The sequence below is a fragment of the Callithrix jacchus genome, chromosome 5 (genome assembly GCF_049354715.1).
Source record: "Callithrix jacchus isolate 240 chromosome 5, calJac240_pri, whole genome shotgun sequence".
NCBI classification, from domain to species: Eukaryota; Metazoa; Chordata; class Mammalia; order Primates; family Cebidae; genus Callithrix; species Callithrix jacchus.
The window spans coordinates 97,181,720-97,196,495 of NC_133506.1; the positions used below are offsets into that span (position 1 = coordinate 97,181,720).

Here is a 14,776-nt window from a genome sequence, read left to right on the forward strand (position 1 = left end):
GGAGGCCAAGGTGGGCAGATCAGCTGAGGTCAAGAGTTTCAGACCAGCCTGGCCAAGTTGGTGAAACTCGATCTCTACTAAAATTACAAAAATTAGCCTGGTGTGGTGGTGCACACCTGTAACTCCAGCTACTCAAGGGGCTGAAGCAGGATAATCGCTTGAACCTGGGAGGTGGAGATTGCAGGGATCCAAGATCATGCCACTGTACTCCAACCTGGGCAATAGAATGAGACTCTGTCTCTATATAAATAAATAGGCTGAATTAATAGTTGGTTTATTTGTATCAAGTTCCAATACCTTTAAATATATAAAAGTAAAGGGTATAGTGGTTTTTTTGTTTTGTTTTGTTTGAGACAGAGTCTCGCTCTGTTGCCAGGCACCAGGCTGGAGTGCAGTGGTGCAATCTCAGCTCACTGAAACCTCCGCCTCCCAGGTTCAAGCAATTCTCCTGCCTCAGCCTCCCGAGTAGCTGGGATTACAGGCACATGCCACCACGCCTAGTTAATTTTTGCATATTTTTAGTAGAGATGGGGTTTCACCATGTTGGCCAGCATGGTCTCAATCCCTTGATTTCGTGATCTGCCCACCTCAGCCTCCCAAAGTGCTGGGATTACAGGCGTGAGCCACCAGGCCCGGGTGATTTTTTTAAAGCATGCAGGTCTTCCCAAGGGGACTACCAAGGAGCAAGGTAGTATTTGCCTCTCTGATGTAATTTTAATACAATCTATATATGTCCACAGAGATTTTACTTCACTGCTAATGCTATTTCTTTTTTACTCAACTACTCACTGAGGCCCAAACCTCTGTCATGGTTTGGGCCTCAGAGAAACAGCTACCCTGAACAGTCAACTACTCCCATTAGCCAGCCCGATGGGTCACGTCTGTCATCCCAGCCCCATGGCTCACACCTATAATCCCAGCACTTTGGGAGGCCGATTCAGGAGGATCACTTGAGGCCAGGAGTTTGGGACTAGCCTGGGCTACATAGCAAGACCCCATCTCTATCGTTAAAAAAAATGCCACCTCAAATTCTCCACCACACAGAACCCTCTGTGAAACGTGATCATTTCAGATTGCTTCAGCGTCCCCTTCCACAAAGCAAGGGAGTATGCTGAGATGGCCCTAAAACCCTTTCGACCTGATGTTCTAGGATTTCGGAGGTCCTCTGCAGAACGCTGGCCCCACTTCTCTGCTGATAGGCAACCATAGGAAGCCTTGGTTTTCCTCCTTTGTGGGGGATCTGTCCTATCTGTGATGGCCTAACAGTTCCTGCTTACCCTCAGACCTTTCTCACTGATTCAATGTCCTCTTCCGCCCCCACCCAGACCTTTTCTGGGATAGTGATGAACCACCAGACATGGTCCCCAAGAGATGAAGCCTCAGAAAAAGTTCTCCATCACCCCGATGAGACCAAAGTTGATTTGGAGGCCAGGGGGAGGACCGCAGCCAATGGCGCTTGGTAAAAAGGGTTCAACTGGATTAACTTCAGGGAGGGGCATGAAGCTGCAGGATGGATGTCTGTCCTGAGGACTCTTGGGGCTCACTCTTTCTTCCCTGCCACTGCACCCCACCCCAGGGCCAGTGGGACATGTGGGAGGGGGTCTGGAAGCAAGTGAAAAGGATCCTCTGCTGAGTGCTGGTCCTCTCAGCAAAAATACAACTACCACAGTTGGATGCCTCTCCGGGCCAGGCACAGTGCTAAGCCATTGACATGATTTCCATTTAAACGGGGTGCCATTTGCTCTATCTTTATGTCCACGTGCTGTGGGCATCTTTGGCTGCACCTGATCAGCTTTGGGACTGATGATCAGCCAATTCTGGCCATAGAGCAGGAAGGTTGCAGTACATGATGAGGAAAATGCTGCCCACCATGTCTTCTCCATCAGCGCGCGCGTGCACACACACACACATACACATACATACACACACACACCCTCTTGTGTCTCTTGGCCAGGTGGATGCTCTCTTCTCTCTCAGCCAGGGCTCAGACTAGATCCAGGGAGAGGAGGCTGCCACTAAGAAGGCCACAGGAAAAAAGCTAAAGGAATCAGGTACCTGAGTGGGGCAAATTCTCAGCTTTCTTTTCTTTTTTTCTTTCTTTCTTTTTCTTTTTTTTTTTAAATGAGACGAAGTTTCGCTCTTGTTACCCAGGCTGGAGTGCAATGGCGCCATCTCGGCTCACCGCAACCTCCGCCTCCTGGGTTCAGGCAATTCTCCTGCCTCAGCCTCCTGAGTAGCTGGGATTACAGGCTTGCACCACCATGCCCAGGTAATTTTTTGTATTTTTAGTAGAGACGGGGTTTCACCATGTTGACCAGGATGGTCTCGATCTCTTGACCTCGTGATCAACCCGCCTCGCCTCCCAAAGTGCTGGGATTACAGGCTTGAGCCACCGCACCCGGCCCCCTTTTTTTCTTTCTTTTTTTTTTGAGACAGAGTCTTAGTCTTTTGCCCAGGCTGAAGTGGATGGCACAATCTCAGCTCATTGCATCTTCTGCCTCCCAAGTTCAAGCAATTCTCCTGCCTCAGCCTCCCAAGTAGCTGGGATTATAGCAATGTGCCACCACGCCTGGCTAATTTTTTTTATTTTTAGTAAAGACGGGCTTTCAACATGTTGACCAGGCTGGTCTCGAGCTCCTGACCTCAGGTGATCCACCCACCTCAGCCCCCAAAGTGCTGGGATTACAGGCGTGAGCCACCGCACCCGATCTAAATTCTCAGCTTTCAAAGACAAGAACATTGCCTCCAACCCAGCAATTCTGGGTGCCCATGAAACTCGAGGACGGAGCAAAGGGACACAGGTAAAGTGTCTGCTTTTTATCCCACTAATGCCTCTTGAGAAGTGATATCTCTGTAAAGCCAAAGTTCCTGAGATAAGGTTTAACATGACCACTTTGGAAGGAAAAAAAAACCCTTGGCTCCAGGAATGTAACAACAGAAAATAATTAAGGTCTAATAAGGTCAGTGTTCCACCTTAACACCTTTTCAGTTCCACTTAAAACCTCTACTAATTTGCCAAGAAAAACCAGCCTCACTTGGGTCTTATTATTTGAATCACGTCCTGTCTCTTAATTTAAACGAGAGACTCACATAAGGAATTTTTTTTTATTTTAAATTACAATGCCGACTTTCTTCCAGTTGATTACGGTATATGACTCTCTGTTGGAAGGCCATTATTTTTTGCTATGATTTACAAAGCATTTAAAGCGAAATCAATGTAATAAATATCGAAGTATTGTAATAGATAATTCCATATATCTAACTGGAGACACAGCACAGCCCTGGTTGAGGCAGTCAGGAGATGAGCAGGGTGAGGATGGGGTGGGGGAGACACCTGGTATCCACTCTTCTTTTTTTCTCCCCTTTTCTTTTCTCTGCATTCATTTAGCCAGGATTCACCCAGCCCTCCCTAAGACTCTGCACACGGGACTTGGGACTGCGGGGAGTCGTGGGTGTCCAAGATGCATCCTCCAGAAGCCATGGACTGTTAGGAGAAATTCCTCTGCAACAACCTGCTGGTGAATACTGGAGGCCACCGTGGGGAGGAGGCCACACTAGCACCCTCTAAGGAGCTGTGATGGGAGGAGATTTCTCATCACAGTAGAGGAGAGGTCTGGGTGGTGGTGGAGGGTAGGGGGCAGGTCAGGAAAGGCTTTTGCTAGCATCTCCTTCTTTCTTCTCCCTGCTCTTCCCCTCCTCTTCTTAACTCCTCCTTTCCCTCTTCTTCCCCTCCTCTGCCTTCCTCTCATTCCTGTCTCTTTCCTCCCTGGACGAAGCTATCTCTAGGCCTCTGGCAGCAGCCAGTACCCACTGGCCTTTGACGGGATGAGCTCAGCTCAGGACAATCAGCCCAGCATTTGCCACCATGAAAGCCCCCAAGGAGGGGAAGAGGGTGAAGGTGGATAGGGTGCCCAGGCTTCATCCACCCTCTCAAGCGTGTGACCTTGTGCTCACCCCCAGTGACAGAGCCCATAGCAATGTCTGCAGGGCTGGTCACTTTAAGCCTGCCTGCCCCAGGCCAGGGAGCAAATTTCAAGCTGCCCTCCTTTCTGTGCACCCCCATCTCAAAAAGGACCCAGAAGCAAGGGGCTCCAGCTAGCCCCTGACCTGCCGCCCCACAGGAGCACCCCCTACCCCGCCACTTCTTCCTGGCCTCAGAGCCATAGTGTGTGGCTCACACACCTGCTCCCAGTCGGGCTCTGCCCCCAGGTTCCTGGCTGGATTTAGAAACTCATGCCCCCCAGTGAGGGGGCACACACGGGCCACCAGCTCTGGGTGGGCCCAGATAACACCCGTCCTCCACAGGTGCTGTGCTCCGCTGCAGAGCTACTTGAGTGCTGGAGATCTTAGTAAGTGCTTTGTGGACTCCACGCTGCAGCTCGTGATGTGGTATGGAGAGCCCACTTTCAGCAGATCCCAGAGAAGGAAGATGTATGGTCCCTCGCCGTCCCACCCCAAGCCTGAACCAGCCCCAAGTCCCCAGCTCTGAACAGATTTCACCATAAATCCCAGGAGGGGACGTACAGAGGGAAAGGGAGCAGAGAAAAGAGATTTACAGCGAACTTGCTTCCTGACACCTCTTTGGCCCATCCCATAAAATAACAATATCACCAGATAAATCACACAGTCTCAGGGAACCTCGCCCGTGTCTTTGTGGGGTCTTTGAGGGGAGATGGGGGAACATGGTCAGAGAGGTCCACCCAGCTGTGTTCTCCCTGGCAAATCAGTTCCAGCTGGCCTGAGGAGATTTAATCCCTGGGCTATGTATGGGGTGGTGGGGTAGGAATGAGGTAGGGAAGAAGAAAGTTGGCTATGGATACTCAAGAGACAGCATAGCACAAGAGATTCAGCATGCGCTTCGAGCAAATCCCAGCTCAAATTCCTAGCTGTGTGGCCTCAGACAAGTTGCTTAACCTCTCTGGGCCTTGGTTTATTTGTCTGCAAATTCAGGGCATTTGCATGGAATAATGTATGGTGCTTAAAATACGAGAACTATCATAGACACAAATGTTTTCTCTCATATAGGATACAAAATACTGTGGCCATGTTGCCAGCAGAGGGAATCGAATGTTGAACCCTCCACAGAGACACCACGCTCCCTTGTCCTCTCTGGCTATTTTCTCAGCCTTGGTCTTTGAGCTTAGAAAGGCAGGGCTCTCCATTAACTCACAATGTTTCTTCCTCTCTCCAGGCCTGTTTCCCATCTATAAAATGAGGAGGTGGAAAGTACTTGGTCTTTAAGGCCCAGTCCATTGTTAAGATAAATTCTCAAATCAGGAGCAATTTCTAACCTTAACCAAAGGGAGCAGGCAGGACCCAGACACCGCGGGTGGTGAGGCCAGCTGAGACTGGCATGGGCATGCAGCCCAGGGTGGATGTTGTCACTGTCCCAGGAAGGGACTGTAGGGCTCCATCCAGCTAGTCCCACAACTCTGACCACCCCAAGTGAGAGATTTCTCTGCCTACAGCCTGCATGGCCATGGACACCGCCTGAAGCTAAGGGACCTTCGCCCAGAGAAAGCGCTGTGTTTCCAGAGCTGGGAGCTGGGTGGGTGAGGCTCCATCCAGGCTCATGCGTCATACCTGGAGCAACCTCACGCTTCCCTTCCTGCCTGTGCAGTCCCTCGTCCCAGCAGTCCTCCCCAACCCTGTGTCTTCCCCTCCCTTCAGCATCTCCAGCTATTAAGGATGATGGCTTGGGTCTGGGCTCCAACCTTCCAGCCTCCGCCCTCTCTCTCTCCGTCCTTCCTTCTTTCCTTTCTCCTCCTGCTTTTCCATCTTCTCCTTGTACTTGATTTCCTCCCCTCTCTCCTTCCTTCTCCAGTTCCTCCCTTTTCCTCCTTCACTGTTGGATTTCCGGCCTCTCTGTTTGATTTCTTCTTCCTCTTCACCACTCTTCATTTCTTTCTTTCCATCCTCCTCCCAGTCCTTCTTTCTGCTCTGTCACCTCCTTCGTTTTCTTCTCTCTCTGGCTGACTCAGGGGAACGGAGGTGGCCCTATCTGGAGGGAGGGGTGAGTGTGTTAGGGGTGAGGGTGGCAGGCTTGGGGGGGCAGTGGTCTGGCCTGAGCCCCTCCGGTATTGCTCCAGCCCTAGCTGCAGGAGGATCAGGAGTTCACCCGCAGGGCAGCTGTCAGCGGCTCAGTGGATGGATGAGTGAAAGTGTAGGGGGTGGGAAGGCGAAGTTGCTGGAGAGGGGGCCCTCTTTAAATAAAAATGAAAGGAGCTTGGTGGATGAAGTAACAGGGACAGTTTCATAATAAGCCTTGCCCAAGGCACCTCTGCCAGGGGACCCAGCCCTCCTGCCCACCTGCCTCCAATCCTGTGCCCTGTCCCCATCCCCAAAGTTTCCTTCAGCACAGAGGCCTGTTTGTTTCTCTGATACTTTGGGCAGGCCAGAGAGCAGGCAATCCCCCCACTCAACTCCCCAGAACCCCGCCCTGGCCTTCCCCATCTCCCACTGTGGGGTGGCTGGGATTGGAACCCTGGGCAACCTGCTCACAGAGTGATGTCTGGGCAGATTAGCACCCCAAAGCTGGCAGGGCTATTAGGAGGCCTTTGTGGGGGAGGGGATGGGGGGAGGTGAAGGGGATTTTCCATTCTCTGAGCAACTGGATTACACAGTCAGGGGATCAGGGAAGAACTGCTACTTAAGCTGCCTGTGCCCTGGCTCTCCGCCTCTCATGGGCTCAGCAGGGATCTTAGCAAGCCCTGCCTTGCCTGCTTTTGAAGAATCTTTTTGTAACTTGAATCAGGTTTAGGGGCAAAACCCAGTCTCATCTCCTGCCTAGCCCTGAGCTATTACACCAACCAGGAGCTCAAGAGGGCTCCACTTACCACCACCTCTGCTGAGCCTCACCTTCCACAGAGCCCCCAGGTCTGGAGGCAGATCTGGAAGGTGTGACTCAGAGCAGTGCAGTGACTTGCTCTGAGTCATGCCACGAGTGAAAGGCAACCAGGATAGCTCCCTGTCCGTGGACTGGATTTATGGGAGCATGTTCTCTGCAATGAGCCAGGACTATGCCAGGACTGGAAGGAGCCCAAGACTCTGCTGTTCCCCTTACAAGAAGGAAATTTGCAGGCTGGGCCCGGCAGCTCACACCTGTAATCCCAGCATTTTGGGAATCTAAGGCAGGAGGATTGATTGAGCCCAGGAGTTCAAGACCAGCCTAGATGACATAGGGAGACATCTTTACAGAAAAACGTAAAATTAGCCAGACGTGGTGGCATGTACCTGTGGTCCCAGCTATGTGGGAGGCTGAGGTGGGAGGATCGGTTGGGCCATGATCATGCCACTGCACTCTAGCCTGGGTGAAAGAGCAAGACCCTGTCTCAAAAAAAAATGAAGGGGGTTTGTTGCTGAGTTTTTTTGTCAGCCCAACATGTGTTAGATGATGGGGAACTCCACTCCCATTTGTTCTTTCAGGCTGCAGAAGACCAGACCACAGCGGATGGTGAAGAAGACGAGAAATGTGGAGGAGATTAGGTTGAAAAAGTCCCAAGTCTTAAAGCCTGCTCCCAGCCTTATCACTAACTTGCTGTGTGCCCCTGGACAAACCACCTCTCCTCTCTGAGCTTCAGTTTTCTTATCTGCAAAATGGAGGTAAAAACATCTCTTTCAAGCATTGTCTCGAAGGGTAAATAAGACAAGGTACTAGAACAGCATCAAGCACAGCCCCTGGCACATGTAGCTGTGCCCTCAATAACAGTGGAAGCAAAGTCTTTTCCCCAGGAGCTCGTGGAATCAGAATCTTTCACCCAGGAGCTGTGCCCACTCCCTAGGGTAGGAGGACCTGCTACACAGCCACACAAGTGGTTCTTCCCACCAGGAGGGCAAATCCGTCAGATTCAGCAAGATTGGCCTCCTCGACCTCGTATAAGGTTACTGGGGGGTCATGACCCCATAGCTGGGGTCCACTTTCTAGAAACAGTCCTCACACAAGAGTCCCAAAGACCCCCACCCTAGCCCTGTGTGGCCCCTGAAGGCCTTTTACTGACAAAGTGGTCATCTCTGACCTTCCTGATGGGCCTATGCTCCTTCCAGCCAGAAAATGTCTCTGATCCCATGACCCCTAGAAGCCCTAACTTGCTAATGGTTTTATGATCTTCCCTACAGAATTCTTTTTGCCCTCCATATCCCCAGTCCCTTTCAGTAGGTCTTAGTCAAAATAAACAACATTTATGACCAGAGCAGGATTCAAGGTCTGCATTGCAAACAAATGCAGAGCTCTTTGAAGGTGCCCGGGGAATCCATCACATCCTGGGGTGTGACGTTCCCCAGGCCCAAGGGGAGGTGGGCCCCGGGAAGGGACTCAAGCCTGGGAAGCTGGGCCCCATCAGAGTTTGGAATCTGAGGATCCTGTGCTGCCTCTCCCTCCTCAGCACGAAGCTCATCCTCCATGCAAGAGGAGAAAGGAGGGGAGAAGAGGGACTGGGCATGACATGGGAGGTCCGGTGTGCCCAGTGACCTCTCCTACACTATGTTCAAGGCCCCCTTGGTGGCCAGGACTTGACTCTGTATGTCATCGGGGAGAAGACAAAATGAAAGGGAACAGGGAACATAAAAAGATAAACAGAAACAGGCAGCAAACAGGAGTGAATGAGAGGGTTAGAGACCAAACCCTCGGCTCTCAGGCCCAATCCTACTCTGGAACTCACCTGGACCGAAGAGCTGCCACCATGCCCACATTGGGACAATTTTCCTACAGAAAACTCATCCAAAACTCTCAGCAGGCCAGTGTAACTAAAGGGGGAGAGGGAAAGAGAGAAGCAGGCTCCCTTCTGAGGCCTGAACAAGTGATGACACAGAGGGAAAAATGGAGGCCCTTCATGCAGAATGAAACCCCTCTCCTCCATCCCACCGCACATGGGAGGCAGAAGCCCTCGCCACACGGTTCTAAACAGCCTCCAACAGAGAAGGGGCCCGAAGGCGGCAGCTCAGGCTGTCTCATCTCAGCTTTGCCTTCTGCATGTGCTGTGGATGACAGGCAGTCTTCTGTGGCAGGTGTGGCCACGGAGCAGGTTTGTTTTCAAGGGGGACTGGCCCTGCCTGGGGAACTGTTGGTGGAGAATATTAATGTGGGATTCCCAAAGGCCCAGGTCTGAGAGCAGCTTTCTAGGACACACAGCTTAATGTGTTCTTCAGCACCATGCCAGCGTCCAGAACTGGGGCACTGGCCTGGGGGCTGGTGTTCTCTGATTCACGGCTGAGCTTGGGGGGCAGAGGGAGAAAACTTTCCTTCCTCCTGGAGCCTGTGCCTTATCATTTACCCTGCTAAAAATATTACGCCATCCAACGGGTTGGGTGAGGACCTAGCCAGGAAATATGTGTGGGTAGCAAAGATCACATTTAGCAGGTCCCCACGTATAGTATTTGTATGTGGCATATAATTAATGTTTGATGAGTGAGTCAGAGAGAGATAAATTGGAAAGGAAACAGACACAGAAAGAGAGCTGGAAATGCAAGTATGAGTGTTTCCAGGCTAAATATATTTTGTTTGAAATTATTCTTTGCCTAAACTGAAGGAAGAATAATTTTAATAGCTTTTAATGACCTTGTACAAGTAAATGTAGGTGTTTCAGCAGGGTGCCCTGGTACCCAGCACAGTGTTTTTTGTATAGAGAGTCCTCCAAGGCATAGAGCTTTTGGTCTAGAAGAGCCTTGGAGACCGTCTCGGCCGGTGGGTCTCAACCTCGGTTGAACACAGGATCATCTGGGGAGCTTTACAAAAAAAATAGTAAGATACTAGGGACTCACCTCCCAGAGATGCTGATCTAACTGGTCTGGGGTGGAGCCCAGGCATCTCTATTTTTTGAAAGCTCCCTGGATGATTCCACTGTGCATCCAAAGTTGAGAACTGCCCATCCAGTCCCATTCTTTTTTTTTTTAAGACAGTTTTGCTCTTTCACCCAGGCTGGAGTGAAGTGGCCTGATCTTGGCTCACTGCAATCTCTGGCCCCCAGGTTCAGGCCATTCTCCTGCCTCAGCTTTCCGAATAGCTGGAACTACAGGTGCCCAACCATACCCAGTTAATTTTTGTATTTTTAGTAAAGACAGGGTTTCACCATGTTGGCCAGGTTGGTCTCGAAACCCTGACCTCAAGTGATCCACCTGCCTTGGTCTTCCAAAGTGCTAGGATTACAGACATGAGCTACCCCGCACCTGGCCCCAGGCCCATTATTTACAGATGTGGAAACTGAGGCCTAGAGAGCAGTTTGCCTAGATCCACACAACTAAGTGGCAGCAGAATCAGGACCAGAGAAGCTGATCAGGCATCCTGACTCCTGTACAGCTCTCTAACACATCTGTCAAATGAGCAAATAAAAGGTGGATCCTCCTTTGGAGGCATCTCTGTCTGTAGAGACCAGCTGCCCAACCCCCTCTCCCACTTGTACATTTTCATATTATTTTCATCAGAGGGTAGACAGGCTGGCATCTTGACCCTGATCCTCCAGCCTTCCCATCCTGAAGACTTCAAGGTTCATAGGACAAACACACAGTTCCCAGTTCAAAAACTGTCACTGCTCTGTAGCCATATGGTGTGTGTCAGTGAATGTCAGTGTACTCCCCAGAGTGTGCATGTGTGTATGCAAATGTGCACATGCACACTTCAGTGAGCACACATCCTTCCGGGCACATCAGCACTTGGCAGTGAGAGTACCAACATGTGTACACATAAATATCCACATGTGGGATGATAAGCACGTTGGTGTTAGCATCCGTTTATGCAGCAGGGTAGGCAGGTGTGTGTGAAAATGTGTAAATGTACCAAAGACTTTGAAAAGCTGCCTGGGTGTGCTGCTACATGTATCTGGAATCGTGTACCAGTACAGAAATCTGAATCTCCATTTCTAAAATCTACATTTACATTTACCTGTGAAGGCATGTATATGAAAATATGAACATGGCTGGCTGACCGTGTGACTAAGTGTGACTGGCAATCTGTGTTTGCAGGGTGCAGGTTTATGTGAGAGAGAAAGGCTTCTGCTGTTTCTATCACACTTCCCCTAAGTAATCACTGGGAAATACATGTGTTGGAAAACGATCTTTCATGCTTAAATATATCTCAGCATATATAAATGAAACATGATATTGTGCGGACCGAGATGCTACACATTAACATTGTTTATCATTGATAGAATTAAATAACCCATGCAAGGCCTCAGTAGCATTTCTTACAATTTTATTTAACACTGTTTTGGCCAAGCAGCACTTGGCAAACATACATATGCACTATGGTTTACTGCAACAAATGCACAATTTGTAGGACATAAAACACACACAGGAGGAGTATGACAAAAGAGCGTCGTCTAAAAATTCCAAGTGGCCTCATCTTTCTTTGGGGCTCATCTTATTCCCCTTCCTTCCCCAAACCTGCCTAAAGCCCATCCCGTCACACTTCCCTAGGGGGTCTCTGCATTCATGCTAAAGAGAGATAAAGTGGAGGGTGAGGATTTGAGGTGGGGGAAGAGATAACACTCCATGACCTGGTCTCTGGAATGTGTCTACTCCTCCCCAGTCTGTCAGAGGCAGGCCCAAGCCCCAGCATGTGTTAAAACTAAGACACCAAAGAAAGCATTTTTTATAGATTCTGCAGACTTTCACATTGACTGTCATAGTTACTCATTCAGAAGGAGGAAAAGGAGCATTGTGCTTATTGTACTTATCAAATTGGTAAATCCTTCATTAAAAGATACATAGAAATGGTTGCTTCCTTCCTTCCTTTTCTTTTTTAAGATGGGGTCTCACTCTGTCACCCAGGCTGGAATGCAATGGTGTGATTCTCAGCTCACTGCAACCTTTGCCTCCCAGACTCAAGTGACCTCCCACCTCAGCCTCTTGCCCACTTTTCTTTCTTACGGGGAAACTATATCCTTCCTGGAGCCTAAATGAGAATAACCTTGCACGCAGTTACAGGCCTGCCAGCATACCTTTCAAAATTCATGCTGGCCAATGGACTAGAATGTTAGCTAAATTATGAATGGCCTGAAGGAAAAGAAAAACTAAGAGCTGGAGAAGCTGGGGTCTTCATCTACAAGACCAAACTTGAACCTGAGCAAGATGGTAGGACTACCAATGACCATCTTACTAGCTGAAAATGTAAAATGCTTCCTTCCTTATCAGCCCCTGAGCAGTAAAGAGAAATCACATTTAGTCCCCTGACTAGATGGCACTTGTAGGTCTTTTCAAACTTGCCAAGGACCTTCTTTATCTCCCAAGAGTCAGGCCAAGATCACACAGGGAACCTCAAAGCTCTGTTCCCTAGGATCTGTTTTGTTTTTTTAATTTTTAATTTTTGGAAATGAGGTCTCACTGTGTTGGCCAGGCTGGTCTCGAACTCCTAGCCTCAAGCAATCCTCCCATCTTGGCCTCCCAAAGTGCTAGGATTATCGGCCCGAGCCACAGCACCCGGCCCCTAGGATCTGTTTGTAATCATCCCTGGGTTTACAGCACTACCAAGATTGAGACAAGAAACCCTTTCCTATGCTTTCTTTTCTGTGTTCTAAGTTTCTCCCGCAATTTTTTCTCCTATGGAGACCCTTTAGGACTGTGAATAAACAAGGCCAAGTCCAACTTAAACAGCAATTGGACTTACTCCACCCCCTGCCCCAAATCCTTTGCCACCAGCAATAAGCAGTCATCAGAGCTATCTTTTTAGACAGCCCCCGGCCCCTCTCCAAGGACCTGCAGGGCTATCAGCCAACCTGCTTGGGGGACAGCTGAATGTCAGCACCAGAAAGTATTGTATCATCTTCACCCCGCTGAAGTCAGGAAGAAGGCTCTCCAGAGCCTGGTGCCATGGGCTGTCTCCTGAGTGAATACAGAAGAAAAAAAGTTTCCTAACATTTGGATTCAAAGTAAGAACGGTGAAAAGCACCCATCAGTGTGCGTGCACCCCTCAAGCACACACACGCACGCACATACACACACACCCTGTCCATGCAGACAAAATCATGAATCATCTCCATGGCTGAACGTTTTAGTGTTCAGTAATATTCTCAGAGGCCCAAGGTTTTCAGCCAAATCCCAGGTCTGTGCACAAGGACACTGCATAAATCCCTCCCCTTATGAAAGGCCAGTCCAAGCAGATGGGACCACTCTTAAGTAAACTGTGGAGCCCTCCCTTCATCCATCTCAGAAGGAGCAGCAGGGGCTGGCCCTCCCAGCCCCAAGAGGAGCAGAGAGCAGCAGAGGCTGTTAATTCTTGAGGCTAACGTTCACATCTCCAACTTCTCTCTCTGAGGGAAGTGTCCATTTGACTACACAATCCTCCCTCCCTCACCCTCCCCCAAGGGGAAATCAAATCTTGAAGTCAGACTGGAGGAGCTGCTGCCGAACGCAAGCATGGGAAAGCTAGGGGCAAGGGTAGGAGGCGGTGAGGGGCCGAAAGGCTCCTCAAACCCAGTTTCTTTCCATGCTAAGACTGGGGAAATAACCTCTCGGCAACTCCACTTTCTGATAACCGGCTCATTAATATTTATTAAACAAAAGGTTTTTTAAAAGAAGAAAGGGCCAGATAATTAAACACTCAGCGGAGGTAGATGGCATCAGTTGGGCTTCCTCCACCCTGTTCTCAGTGCGGCCCCCACCCGCAGCCGAAGCCGAATGTGTACCCTGTACCATCAACCTCCCCAGCCCCTGCTCATCTCTCCAGGTATGTCAGGAAGAGACAAGGCAGGTGGATGGAGAAAGAGACAGACTCAGGCACCCCAGGTGCTCACCAGGAAATGCATGGACTGTGAAATTATACCAGGGCTGGACAACTTACCACCACACTGGAACCCTTGGGGTACTGAAATAATTAACTTGCTAATCAGCTATACCTTGCTCTTTCTTTCTTCCTGGAAAAAAACAATTGCAAATCGCCTTCCCATCAGGTTCCCATGTCAGTCACTTGGAGACCAACAATGCTTTTGAAGAAATACACACTCTGCCACCATGTAGACCAAAATGGGTCATATCAAGTCAGGCTTCTCCTCCCCAACCCTTCCCACTAGGCCTCAGGGAGCACACAGAGACATAGTGTTTCTGGAGATGCAGGGTTTTTTTCCCGTCCATGGCACAGATCTTTTCCATCTCTGCTAAGCTTTCTCACTTTCAGCTCTCTTTAGCCTGCTTGCTGGCCCTAAACAGCCAGGATCCATGTGGAGAAAAGAGGATTGATTAGAATCGTAATAACGATCGCTGGCATACGTCCAGTGTTAGTGTGCACAAAGTGTTTTCACACATTATCTCATTCGGTCAGAGGAGGTCAGAGCTGGAAGGGACCTCAGTAATCATTTAGCCGAACCCCTTCATGTTACAGATGAGACAACTGAGGGCTGGAAAGAATAAATGCCCTTACCAAAGGCCGGGGACAGCGTAGCCAGGTCCCCGCGCTCCTTGTCTAGGAATCCTGTGCTGCTTCTGACCCTCTGACAAGACAGAAAGAGCATGGTCACATTTTTGCTCCGCAGTAGATACTAAACAAGTAGATTTTAATCCAAAAATGAAAAGAATAGGACATGAGAATGAATAAAAGCAACTCCTGTAAGAAATGATTTGAGGGGGGCAGCTGGGAATGGGGAAGACAATTAGTCTGAGTCCTGAATAGAACATGTAAATTAACAAACTTCCCCCTCTTTTGTCCCCCTTCATCTCCCCACTTCTCTCCAGGTTTAAAAATATGAACATTATGCAGTTTGGAATCTAAGGCTTAATTTGGCTGCAGGTCCCAGGAGGAGAGGGAGTCTTTTCTTGGTTTCAGATCTGGCACCTATGCTCCCAAGGGTTGGCA

The 14,776-nt window shown here is 49.6% G+C and overlaps 1 protein-coding gene across 1 annotated transcript in view; it reads right to left on the bottom strand.

The window, feature by feature from the left end:
- LOC103793155 (uncharacterized) overlaps window positions 1-14,776 on the bottom strand; it is a 29,886-nt gene that overhangs the window by 7,009 nt on the left and 8,101 nt on the right. Inside the window, exon 4 of the mRNA XM_078375423.1 lies at window positions 14,345-14,414. Within this exon, the coding sequence (XP_078231549.1) occupies window positions 14,345-14,414 (70 nt within the window). The remainder of the gene's footprint in view (window positions 1-14,344; window positions 14,415-14,776) is intronic.